The sequence below is a fragment of the Microtus oregoni genome, unplaced genomic scaffold, assembly GCF_018167655.1.
Source record: "Microtus oregoni isolate MIOR12 unplaced genomic scaffold, Mior012 000011F_ref0000422, whole genome shotgun sequence".
Lineage (NCBI taxonomy): Eukaryota > Metazoa > Chordata > Mammalia > Rodentia > Cricetidae > Microtus > Microtus oregoni.
In genome coordinates, this window is record NW_024543070.1 from 18370223 (window position 1) to 18383801 (window position 13579).

Here is a 13579-nt window from a genome sequence, read left to right on the forward strand (position 1 = left end):
CTCTTCTCCACTATGGACAGAGAAAGCACTGAGAAGCCCGCCAGCTACACGACCAGCTGATATGGGGACTAACAGAGCCGTGAGGCTGGGTTCAGCAATCCTTGGTTTACTCCTGCTCCAAGGTAAGAGGCGCTCGCCACTTTTCTCCAGCAAGTCCCCCCCCCCCCCCCCCACACACACACACAGAGGTTCCCATCCAGGGAAATTCCAGAACCTTTCCATAAAGGGGATCAGCGGGCCTGGAGGATGGGAGTCACCGCCCTGGTAAAACAGATGCTGTTAGGCTCAGTTATGGTGTTTTCTAGGGTTCCCCATAGAGTCTGGCCCCCGAAAGGTGGGAAATGGCTGTCTTGATGCATGACAGAACCTGGAAAATTCCTCCTGAGGGTACACAGGCAGAAGAAGCCTGTGGCTGCCCCGCAAAGACTCCTGACTGATCCGGTCACCACTGTCACTCTTCTGAAGGTTCTAGGCCTATGGTCTGCACCTTGGACTTAAAGGTCACCTTCTCTTTTATTCTTTCCTGTGAAGAATTACAACCTGTGAATTTGAAATGCTGACTTTAATCTCAAGTCACAGCAAGAGGGCTTCTGGTTAGACACAAAGAACTGTTTACCAACGAGGGGACACACAACACAGGGGCTGGGTGAGATGGCCTCCCACAAGGTGCCTGAAATAAAACCTCCCTGATGTGGCTGGTAGTCATGAGTGGGGCCTTGGGGCAGGATCCTCTGATTAGGGAGTCATTGCTGGGAACCCTGAGAAGTTCGGGACACTCTGACTCACAGGACAGCACTTCCCTTTGTCACACAGCCCCCAACCCCAGCCCACTGCTCCAAGCAGTGGAAAGATGGCCAGCCCGCTTAGGTGAAAGGGTCTGTGTTCCAGAAAACACTGCCTCCTGCCAAAAAGTGAGACATTTCTTTAGAAGTCCACGGGCTGGGGGCAATGCTGACGCCCCTCCCTGCCCACAGGATAGAGTCAGAGGCTAATCCTGGGGACCTGAGGGATCCCAAAGGCCTGAACTCCCCCAGCCACGTTAATTTCTAACTTGCCCAAGCTCTCCATCCAGGAGCTCACAGCACGTGTCTGCATCATTTTGGCGACTGAGGAACTGTGTGGAACAGACTCAAGCCGACGGGCGTCTTGACTGTGGAGAGAGTCAGCTAGTCTCTAGATTTGGAAAAATCAAGAGAAAGGGGCAAATTTTAAAATGTCTAGCACTGATTGAACAAGGGCTGTCAGAATCTGCATGTTTTATATGTATTTTCTCCCTTAACCCAACTGTTTATGAGGTGCTCTGTCTGTCTCTCTGTCTCTCTCTTCCCCCGTGTGTGGTGTGATCCTGAGGTCCAGTTAATTTAGGGCTTACACAGAATTACACCTCTAGCCTCTCACACTTCAGAGAATTCAGGTCCATCTCAGACAGTGAGTGAAGCCAAACCCACTACTTTTTTGTTTTTCTTTGCTCTGCTGGGGATTGATCTGAGGGTCTCACACAGGCTAGGTAAGTGCTCTATCACTGAGTTACATCCCATGGTTTTCAACACTAAACTACTGTTTAGGAGCAGGGGCGTGGGCGGGATTAGACTGGAAGGAAATGAAGCAGGTAGGATTAGGAAGTGGAGGTCAGGAAAGTGAGAAACTCCTGTGGCCATGGTGCTGTGTCTGTTGCCCCTTGGTTAAAGGCGCTGCCCTTACAGAAACACACACTCCTTAAGCCTCCTCTGCCCGCACGCAGAATAGTCTTCTGAGGTGACAATCGGGAGGAGTGGGATAGGAGGCAGGAGTACAGACCTTTAAGTTTTGATGCCTGTGCCTTGGGAACGCCTCAAAAACAGGCAGATCATTTTCTAAATAGGTTCAGAAAGACAGGTGCCCTCTGACTTCCACCCCTCCCAGAGCTAAGGGGATTCATAAGACGTGCTTGAACGGGAAGCAGTTGTGTTTAGAGACTTTGGATGTCCAGGTTCGTCCCTTGTAAGGAAAAATTCTCTTTAGCTTGGGGTTCCTGTAATATTTACTTCCTTCTGGAACCTCTACCCACAAAGGAACAGGGGATGTGGGAGATCTTGACCTGGAAAAACACATCTCAGGGCTGGGGAAGCTTTGGCTTGGAAGCAGTTCCACACTATCCAAGTGATAGCTGTGTGGAGGAAGGTAGTGGTTTAAGAAAAACAAACAGACCAGCAGGCCGCCATAACCTGGGGTGGGCCCCAGCTGCCTCAGTTCATCCGGGGCCTGGGCCAGCCTGCAGCCTCAGTCCAGCCTGTGCGGAGGGAGTGGCTCCAGATGGGTGGTTCCATTTCCCCGTGTTGTTTTCCTTTCACATTGTTCATAGGTTTCAAGAATGATTTCATTGTGGAAAGTGAGCAAACATGAGTTGACCTTCCAGCATCCCCCCCCCCACACACACACATAAACGCATACGCACGTCTACGCAGAGGCCCACAGACACACATGTGCACAAACAGAATGGCTAACAAGGGCTCCAACTACAGCTGCTGCTGGTAACCACCTCCTCCCCAAGTTTGGCCCAGAACAACCATTTCTTAACTTGTCTCTCTGCCTGTGAGAGTGAACTTCTTTCAGTGCTTCCTCCCCTCCTGGACGTACCTCAGAATCTGTTTCCTGTGCAGGCCTCTACCTCCGGTGGGGGAGGAGAGAGACAGAGAGAGAGATAGACAGACAGAGACAGAGAGAAACACAAACTAAATCCTAAGCCCCACCCCATTTCATTCACCTTCCCCTCCCCTCCCCTTGGAGTGGGTCCAAAAAATGACAATCTTTCCAGGGGTAAATAAATGAGCCGGTAGTGGCGTAGGCCCAGAGACCTGGAATTCTGGGTATTTGTCCAGACATGTCGCTAGTTTAAATGACCATCCCCTAGCCTTGTGTCAGGTTGGTGGGATACCTATAGAGGATTGAAGACACAGTAAAAGACTCTAGGACCCTGAACCATAAGGTGGCCAAGTGTGCTCCCCTTCTATCATGGGGGTTTTAGACAGCCAGAAGACCCAGTATCCTTCGTGAGCTCTGCTTGGCAGAGTTACTAAGGTAGTCTACATATTTGGTTTGATTTTTGTGAGACAGGTAGATCAGGCTGGCCTTGAACTCGCAGCCATCTGCCTCTACCTCCGGAGTGCTGAGAGCAAAGGCGTGCGCCACCATGCCCAGTCTGTGTATTTTGCTTCTCTCACAGGCTACAGCTCTCAGTCCACGACGACTCAGACCTCCCCAGGTAAGGCTCATGGTCTACTCCAGCATTTGTGCCGAAGGGTCTAGAAAGGTATTAGAGAGGGAGTGCTGGACTGTTTTTCTTTTCTTTTTTGGTTTTTCAAGACAGGGTTTATTATGTAGCCCTGCCTGCCCTGGAACTCTGTCTGTATACCAGGTCAACCTCAAACTCAGAGAGCGGCCTGCCTCTGCCCCCAGGTGCTGGGACTGAAGGCCGTGTGTACCACTACCTCTTGGTCTCTGTTTCTCACTGAATGCAAGTGATGTGAGCTTGGGCCAGAGGTCTCTGGGGTTCACTTCTCCGGCCTAGTCTAACATGGCTTGCAGAGGGAAGAGATGAATAGTCAGAGGTAGAGGAGGGGAGGAAAAGAGACAAAAAAACCAAAGTAAAACCTAGCTTCAGAGAGGGAGAGAAGGGCACAGAACGGTTGGAGAACAGCGTAGCAGACCCCTCAAATGATGTGTTTCAGGGCTCTTCAGGAGTCTGAGCCCCTAGCCAGTTTCTCTCAGCTCAGGTGAGTGAGTGAGTGTGGCTGCTGAGAAGGCCAGCTCCACCCATCCATGCCACTCCCAGCCATTTAGAACTCCTTGGAGCTTGGGGGTTCTCAGATGGGCAAAGGGTACGACATCACCAGACTTGCCCCACTTCCTCTCCCCATCTCCTTCTGTTCTTGCAGGAGACGAACCTTCCTCAGGGCCCGGCAGTTCAAGGCTTCTGCTTAGCACCACTTCCCCAGGTACTCCGCTGCCAGGACTACAAATGGTGCCCAGAGAGGGCCAGGAAGAACTTGGCCATGTCAGCTCTGCAGGAGAATGTAGACTTGTGGCAGAAGGAACAGGGCCTTACACTGGTGATTCCAAAATAGGGAAGCAGAAGCAGGTGTCACAGGACCCCTGCAAACATCACCCGCATCCGACATCAGCTCTGGAGGACCCTCCCCACAGGCAGTAGCCTCAAGATCTGAACCTGTGAAGGAGTGAGATGAGCAAATGGAGGTTGTGGGGCGGAAGGTGGGGAAGATGGGTTCCAAGCCGAGCAAGCTGCAAAGACCAAGGTTCAGGGGTGAGCCAGAGAATGGCTCCTTCAGGAACGGAAAGCAGGGATGCGAAGGAGGGCAGGACTGGAGCGCGGGTATAGTGCTTGCCTAGTATAAAAGAAGACCTAGCTTTATAACCATAAACACACACACAAGAAAAGAAACAGAAAGAAAGGAGGATATGTTGGACCAAGGAACCCTCCCTGTGTATATTCTGGCTGATGCTTTGAGGTGGTCATGTGTGCACCCAATCCACAGAAATTCTACAGAAGTCCTCGCAAGTCTCCTTGGTATCCAGTCAGCCTGTAACGCCCAAGCCAAGCACCACGGATAGTCACACCCTTTCCTTGCCTGGCCTGACATCACTACAGCCACAGAAGCACACACTGGGACTTGGTGAGTACCCAGGGCAGGCGGGCAGGAGGTGGTGGACCCTAGATATGTCTGGATGTGTTCCTTCCTCCTTTAGTCAGATGGCCTAAGTGCTGGATGGAGGGTCTAGAAGCGATGCCAGTGGTGCCCTGGTTTGGAAAATCATAAGAGAGCATTGGAGAGAAATAGAAAAAGGAAGTTGGGCCTGCTCATTGTCAAGGTTAAACAATCCTGAATTTGGGACAGAGAAAAGAACGGACAGGAGAGGGTAATGGGAAGGGGACTCCCAAATGCAGAGCTGGGAAAGGGCTAGACCCTTCTCAGAGCATGCTGGGAGGGATGGGAACCCTCCAACTTGGCCATTTGCTTCAGGTGCAGGCACAGAAACCCCAGACGGCGGCGGCGGCGGCGCCGGCGGCAACAGCACTGTCAACAGCACAAGAGGAGGTATGTCCAGTGTGTGTTCCCAGCAAAGAGGAATGGTCAGACATGCCTATGACCATTTCTTTTTGATCATTTTTTTGATCCTTGGACATTTTCCACTCCCAAGCTTATTCAGGAGGTGAGTAGAGATAAGGAAATAGGATGGCAAGTAGGTCTGAAGTATGTGACTTGTGCAAGGGAAGAGGAATGTGACATTGGCTCTCTCCTTCATCACATAGGTCCCAGGGTTTGAACTCAGACCACAGTATTGGTGGCAAGCATCTTTACCTGTTGAGCTACTTAGTCAACCCAATATCATTTTAAGAGGACCAGAAACCTATGCACTCTCTCTGGCATCCTAGTTCTTTGGGTCAGTGCCTTCTCTCCTCCCATCTTCAACTGTTGGCAGAACAGAGATGGCTCTACATTGCCCAGTATGTTTTTCCTGTTCCTGCAGCATAAATCCTTTCTTCTGGGCACTAAGTGATGGTGGGAACATCTTGAACCTTCTGGAATCCTCTGAAACCAGTAGTGTAACCAACTGGCAGAGCTATTTATGCAGGGACATGAGATCTCTAACCTCTGTCTTTGTCTTCAGGTGGTCTAGTTAGAGGCAGGGAGGAAGTCTTTTCTAAGGGCTGTTAGCCCTCTGCAGGCTCTTACCTCGGGGATCAGGAGAGATCTCTCTTTGCCAGCTCCTGCCAGATCCCTTCACTGATGCACGGACACACACTCTGTTTCAGAAATGTCTCTGAATGCTACTCCCAGTTCAGTAACCACAAGCCTGCAGACAAGGGAAGATGTGAGCATCCAGCCCAGCCCCACACCACAGCCAATGATAACTGTGATGGCCTTTGGTGAGATGGCAGGGAGGATGGGGCATGAGAGGGTGGGTACTCTGCCTCAGGACTGACTTAGACTCTGGAAGGGAACGCGAGTTCAAATCTCATCCATTCATTCTGGGGTGGACTTGATGGTGAGAAGACTCATGGAAAGAAGTCTTCTCTGGCTTTCTGACCATCTCTTCTTGGCTAGGGGTACCAGCTAATACAGAAGCAGAATTCACTTCACTCTGAGTGAATATATATCATGAGCACACACGCATGCAGGCCTGTGTGCGCGCACACACACAAACACACACCTTACCAGGGAGGGAATTCTAGACACATCCTTATTGCCACACCTCTTCCCCTGTGCTCCCCATCTCTTCCCTGCTCAGGTGTTATCAGCTTCATTGTCATCCTGGTGGTTGTGGGGATAACCTTAGCCAGTGTGGTCAGTCTAAGGTTTATGTGTCGGAAGAACAAGGAGTCTGAAGGTAATTGTCTTGGCTTGCTGGGCTCCCTTGACCCCTGTGCCTAGGGAGCTGGACAAGGGGCTCAGGCTGACAGCATATAAGATGGGAAGGGGTGCTTGGGTGACTTTGAGAGGAAGTCTGGGATCTGAACTATAGTGTGTGACCCTAATTTCTGTCCTTGGGATTTTACAGATCCACAGAAACCAGGCAGTTCAGGGCTTTCGGAAAGGTAAGATGTTAGAAGTCTATGAGAGGAATCTTCTATTTAGCACACACACTTCTGCCTCCTTGACACACGCCACACCCACTCACACCACTTGCAGACATATGCCCCACAGTCCTGCAGACTTCACTGAAGCTGGGCCAGGCTGACAGGCTCAGGTGAGCAAAGATAAGGGAGGCTCTTCAGCACCAGAGCTCAGCTTCTGGTGTCTCTTCATGAAAAGTGCAGGAGCGCAGATTCTAGCCTAAGATACATCCTCTCTAAGCCCAGGAAACATTTTGAAAACTTACTCTGAAGCAGGGTATGGTGGCTCACACCTTTAATCCCAGCACTTGGCAGGCAAAGACAGGCAGATCTCTGAGTTCGTGGCCAGCCTGGTCTACAGAGCAAGTTTCCAGGACAGACAGGGCTACATAGAGAAACCCTCATTTTGGAAAATGAAACAAAAACAAACCAACTATACACCATACAAAATGGCATAAAACTTGTGATATTGTCTCAAATCTTTACAGTAATTCTTTTTGTTTGTTTTTGAGACAGGGTCTCACTATGTAGCTCTAGCTGTCCTGGAACTCAATAAGTAGACCAAGCTGGCCTTGACCTCACAGAGGTTCACCTGCCTCTGGCTTTTATAGCAATTCTTTAAGGGATGAGACAGGGTTTCTCCGTAGCTTTTTGGTTTCTGTCCTGGAACTAGCTCTTCTAGACCAGGCTGGCCTCGAACTCACAGAGATCCTCCTGTCTCTGCGTCCTGGGATTAAAGGCGTGCACCACCACTGCCCGGCTTGACTTTGTTTTACACATTAAAATGTTGTCAGTGACAGAGACACAGTTCAGTAATTAAGAGTATGTACGTCTCTTTCAAAGGTTCTAGTTTGGGTTCCCAGCACCTACATCGGGTCACTCTAGCTCCAGGGACTCCACTGCTTCTGTCCTCCAAGGACACCCGCACTCCTGGACACCCTCCCCCTCCCAACACATACATACACATAAAGTTTAAAAAATTTAAACTTTTTAAAAATTGGGGCTGAAGATATCGCTCGGAGAGTGCTTGTCTAGTATACAGAAAGCCCTGGGTTCTAGCTCAGTTACTGTGCAGTTCAGACCTGGTGGCAGATAGCTGGAATTCCAGCACTTTGGGAAGTAGGAGGCAGGAAGATTGGAAATTCAAGGTCATCAGTGAAAACGGGTTGTAGTTTGAGGCCAGCCTGGGCCACGTGAGACCAATCTAAAAAATAAACAGACAAATACCACCAAAATAAAGCGAGCAAACAAACAGAAACCAGGTTGTAACTTTGTCAACCTCAAACAACTAGTAGATGGTAAAGACTGTCTTGCTTAGAAGAGAGAGCCTCACAGGGCCTGGGTTGGCCTTGATCTCACTGTGTAGCTGAGGATGGCACTGAGCCCCTCATCTCCCTACCTCTTACCTGCCAAGTGCTGGGTTTCTAGTTGTGCCACCAACCCAACTCGAAAAAGAACAAAAACATACCAGCTTTAAGTACAAGTCTCCTGGCTTTCAGAGTATATTCTCATTTTATCATGACCTGTCCCTAAATACATTTGTCTGAAACGAAGATGGAAGGTACGGTGCCCCCAAGTTCCCTTTACCCCCTTGCTCTGTCCCCTTCTCTCGGTGAACTGGACTCCTTCCCATCTCAGCTGTTCCACAGCCAATGGAGAGAAAGACAGCATCACCCTCATCTCCATGAAGAATATCAACATGAATAACAGCAAAGGCTGCAGTGCAGCGGAAAAGGTACATTCTTAAATAAATTTTCTCTCCTTCCCCAAATTCACCCATTTCCTCCCCTCCCACCCCCAACACTATTTTCAGGATCTGGTTCCTTAGAAAGGCTAACACCATGATCAAAGTCTCTTCCCCTGCTTCCCTACCTTGCCCCTCCCAAGTTCACTATTCCTCATCATGACTGTTTTTCAGATTCTCTAAAAGTGACCTGGAGTCCCTATGGGTCACAATGTGATGCAGCTGCCCAGTGACCAAGAGGAAGAAGAGATGAGATGAGATTGCTGGAGGCACGAGTCGGCATATAAGTTATTTTGTTTCGTGTCTGCCCCAGCTCTAAAGGACATTGCATTCCTCTAGGATCAGAAACAGCGCATCATGTGAGAGACTCCATCCCAGTGCAAGCCACTCTAGCATTTGGCCTGCTCTTCCTCCTCCTCAGAGACTAAGGAACGAGGAGTCAATAGAGCAAGAGTCAAGGAAGGAATGAGGTAGACTGATCGATTCTGCTCACATTAAAGTTGTTTTTCTGGCCCGGAATCCAATTTCTTTTAAGGTCTATGTTGCCATCTACCTATTTCCTTCCTGGCTTTCTTCCTGTTTGTCTTTCTTTCTTTTCTTCCTTTCCTTTCCTTTTCTTTCTTTTTTTTTCTCTCTCTCTCTCTTTCTATGAGCGTGTGCTTAAGCGTATGTATGTATATGCACCATGTACATGAAGGACCCACAGAGGTTAGAAGAGGCCATGAATCCCCTGGAACTGACTTAACAGACAGTTGTGAGCTGGGTACTGGGAATCAAGCCTGGGTCTTCTTTGAGAGCAGTCAGTGCTCTTAACTACTAAGACATCTCTTCTCTCTTCTCTCTCTCTCTCTCTTCTCTCTCTCTCTCTCTCTCTCTCTATATATATATATATATATATATATAATTTCTTAGCAGCATTCTAGCAACTTCGGTATCTTCTCTCCTAGGCCAGACATGCCTGTGTGTTTCTACCTCTGTAGGTAGTGCTGAAAACTTGAAGGAGTTTTTGTTAGGTTTACCTGTTACATGTCTTTCTTTTCTTCCTTCCTTCCTTTCTTCCTTCCTTTCTTTTCTTTCTTTCTTTCTTTTTTTTTTTCAAGACAGGGTTTCTCTGTAGCTTTGGAGCCTGTCCTGGAACTAGCTCTTGTAGACAGAGTTGGCTCGAACTCACAGAGATCTGCTTCTACATGTCTTTTCATTTACTAATTTAGTTATTTGTGTGTGTGTGTGTGTGTGTGTGTGTGTGTGTGTGTGGTAGTTGGGATTGAAACACAGGTGGCACTCTACTGCTAAGGTATATGTGCTGAGGTATACTTTATATTTTGAGACAGTCTCACTGAATTGTGCAGGCTAGCCTTGAACTTATTCTGAGGTTAGGTGGGCCTTGAATTTAATAATCTACTCGCCTTAGCTTCCTGAGTACCTGGAATTACAAACTGTGCAACCAGGCCCCAGCTTTACTGATCTTCTTAGGTAATATGGAAGCAGTGAGTAACCACCTCAACAGAAGAAAGAGAGGCCATAGTCTGTGCCCAGTCATCACCAATAGTGAATGGAATCAGGCCATCAGGATGGTTTGCACACTGTGTGAAAATGTATTGCTGTGATTAGTGTAATAGAAAGTTGAACAGCCAATAGCTAGGCCGGAGAAGAGGCAGAACTTCCAAGAGGAGAAGAAACTCTGGGAAGAAGAAGTCAGGGTTGTTAGCCAAACACAGAGAGGAAACAGGAGGTACAAGATGGAAAAGAGGCAGAATACAGATTAATATAAACGAGTTAATTTAAGTTATAAGAGCCAGTTGAGACAAGCCTAACTAAGGCCAAGCTTTCACACCCAATAATAATTCTCCATGTTATTATTTTCGGGTTTGCTGTCCCGATGAGAAAGCTTGCTGCAGGTGCCTGCCACCAAGATTGGTGACTTGAGTTTAGCACCCAGGACCCAAAAGTGGAAAGAGAGAACCAACTCCTGCAGGTTTTTCTCCAACTTCTACAAGAACCTACACATATAAACACACACATGCAACAGACAAGCAAGAAATCCTTCTTAAATTAATTTTTAAAAATTAAAATATAGGTCGGGTAGTGGTGGTGCATGCCTTTAATCTCAGCATTTGGGAAGCAGAGGCAGGAGAACCTCTGTGAGGTCAAGGCCAGCCTGGTCTATACACTGAGTTCCAGGACAGCCAGGGCTATGTAGAGCGACCCTATATCAAAAAAATCAAAATAAGAAGAGAGAGAAAGGGGGCTGGAGAGATGGCTCAGTGGTTAAGAGCATTGTCTGCTCTTCCAAAGGTCCTGAGTTCAATTCCCAGCAACCGCATGGTGGCTCACAACCATTTGTAATGAGGTCTGGTGCCCTCTTCTGGCTTGCAGGCATACACACAGACAGAATATTGTATACATAATAAATAAATAAATAAATAAATAAATAAATAAATATTTAATTAAAAAAAGAGAGAGAAATAAACAGAAAAAGAAAAAAAAAGAAATCTTCAGGAAAAAGAACACGAGAAAGACAGCTTACCTGACAAAGAAGCTCTAGGGCTGAGCGCTGACAAATGCCCTCTGCCTGCCTCAGTGTGAGCAGGCGTCATTTTGGTCCTGGCATGGGAGGGAGACTGGAAAGGTTTACAAGGGCAGGTAGTGGGGCTTCGTACACCAAAGACTCACTTTGCTCTGTGCAGCTGATAGGCTTATTTCCTAGAAACAGAATTAAGGATCTTAGGTACACTGTGACATCACATGATCTTTTTTAAATTTACTTTTACGTGTATGGGTGTTTTGCCTGATATTGTCTATGTTCCCCAGAGGACAGAAGGTCACTGGAGTGACAGATGGTTGTGAGCTGCCATCAGGGTGCTGGGAATCCAACCAGCAAGAGCAGCCAGTGTTCTTAATGACTGAGCCTTCTCTCCAGCTCTGTGACATGAATTTTAAAAAGGAGAGGAAAAAAAGGAAAGATATATCTTCCTAACAATAGCTGTGTGCTATTATGTTAGTTTGGAAAGGACAGAGGGAATGGTTCTATATGTGTCTGCAGAGTGTTTAATTTAGAACCCAGAGAGAATATCACGTACCTAATCTGCAGAAACAAAAAGCCATTTTCTTCTGGCTTAAACTTCACACCGTGATATGAAAGAGGAAGAACAAAAACTTTTATTCTCCCTACCTCCATCTTGTTAAAACTGTAACATAATCATTTTTTTCTCTCTTTTCTTAAATTTATTTTGAGATGTATGGGTGTTTTGCCTGCATGTATGTCTGCACCATGTGCAGTGCCCACAGAGGCCAGAAGTCAGGTCCCCTGTGCCTGGCATTACAGTTGTGAGCTGCCATGTGGGTGCTGGGATTCAAACGGATTCCTCTCCACCCCAATCCCCCCAAAAACTATTAAAATAAAAGTTTGGAGAGGTTGGGTTTGATTGGAGAGATTACTACCAGAATTTGGGAGCAAAGGCAAGCAGATCTCTATGAGTTTAAGGCCAGTTGGCTTTACATAGCTAGCCCCAGGCCAGCCAGGGCTACAGAAAGACTTTATCTAAAAAAAAAAAAAAAATCCATGTGGTGGTGGCATGCACACTTAATGCCAGCACATGGAAGGCAGAGGCAGGCGGATCTCTGAGTTTGAGGCCAGCCTGGTCTAAAGAGTGAATTCTAGGACAGCCAGGGCTACACACAGAGACCTTGTCTCAAAAAGCAAAACAACAACAATAAAAATAATACAACAACAATACCAATGCAACAACAAAAACAATAATAATGAAGACAAGATGTGATAGTTACATTCATAATCTTAGCACTCTATGAGGCTTGGGCAGGAGAATATTAAGTTGGGGCCAGTCCGGAGCTGCATTGTAAGACAGTGTCTAAAGAAAAGAGCAGAAGAGATGGTTCTTCAGTTAAGAATGCTTGCTGCTCTTCAGGGGACTGGAGTTACATTTCCAGCACAAAGGTCAGGCAGCTCACAACCATCTGTGACTCCAGCTCCAGCAATCTGATCCTCTGTTCTCAGCAAGCACACTCGTGTGCGTACACACCCACAGAAGCCACATAAAAATTAATCTTAAAAAAGTTAAAGACGGGGGCTGAAGATATGGCTCAGCGGTTAAGAGCACTGACTGCTCTTCCAGAGGTCCTGAGTTCAATTCCCAGCACCCACATGGCAGCTCACAACTGCCTGTAACACCAGTCCCAGGGGATCCAACACCCTCACAAAGACATACATACAGGCAAAACACCAATACAAGTAAAATAAAAATATATTAAAAAATTTTAAAGACAGTGCACATCTTTAATCCCAGTACTCCAGAGGCAGGAGGACCTCGGTGAATTCAAGGTCAAGTTCTGGCCAGCATGGCTGCACGGTGAGACACTGTTTAAAAATAGCTGTATTCTAAAAAGAAAAGATGAGTGGGAGCCAAAGACGGTGTGAGGTGACTCCAGGCAAGTCCTCAGCATCCTGTGGACTCCCTCCTCTTTGTATATTAGGAGAAGGAGCTGTACTTTGTCTTGTTCACCTCACACTCTACAGGGCAGTAGAACGGGGAAAGGAACTTGGGAAGACTAATCAACAATTGTAGCGATCAGCGTGGGGTACCACTTCCCAGACCACACTTCAGAGCTGAGGCATTTGTTCCTAAGCTGTGGGCTGCTGAGGACACATGGCTGGCTGATGGTTGGCTGGTGGATGTGAAGGACCTTGGTTTCTCTTGCACATGATCATCTTCCCTTACTTGTTACAGAAACATTCATTAATAACTTTTTGGTATACATATCTCAGTGTCTCAGAGTCCATTTCCTGGAGTACTCATCCTATATAACAACACTATAGTATTTTCATATTTAATTTTGAAACAGAATCTCCTCTATCCCAGGCTAGCCTGAAGCTCATAACGTAGCCAAAGATCACCTTGCCTTTACTCCCAAGTGTAGATATGTACTACCGTGTCCGGTTTTATGCAGTGCTGGCTACCAAACTCATGATTCATGTGTGTTAAACACTAGCAAATGAGTCACACATCTGGCCCTAATACTACAGTACTTTTTTTCCTTCCTTATGTGTGTGTGTGTGTGTTATGTGTACTTACGTGTGTGGGCACATACATTTGTCAGTGGAAAGGCACATGTGTGTGCCTGTGGAGGCCAGAGGTTGACAGGCCATGCAGGTCTTCTTCGCTCACTGTGTGTGCTGTGGATTCAGGCGGGTCTCTCGGTTGAAC

The 13579-nt window shown here is 47.4% G+C and overlaps 1 protein-coding gene across 1 annotated transcript; it reads left to right on the forward strand.

Annotated features, from left to right (window-relative positions):
• On the forward strand, positions 1-8875 carry LOC121453623 (endothelial cell-specific chemotaxis regulator-like). Its single transcript, XM_041660516.1, has 10 exons — positions 1-122; positions 3203-3241; positions 3915-3974; positions 4533-4670; positions 5019-5093; positions 5813-5926; positions 6289-6387; positions 6559-6595; positions 8252-8348; positions 8532-8875. Exons 1-10 carry the CDS (start codon positions 62-64, stop codon positions 8538-8540), a joined length of 729 nt encoding a protein of 242 aa, XP_041516450.1. The 5' UTR covers positions 1-61; the 3' UTR covers positions 8541-8875.
• Positions 8876-13579: the final 4704 nt, after the last annotated feature.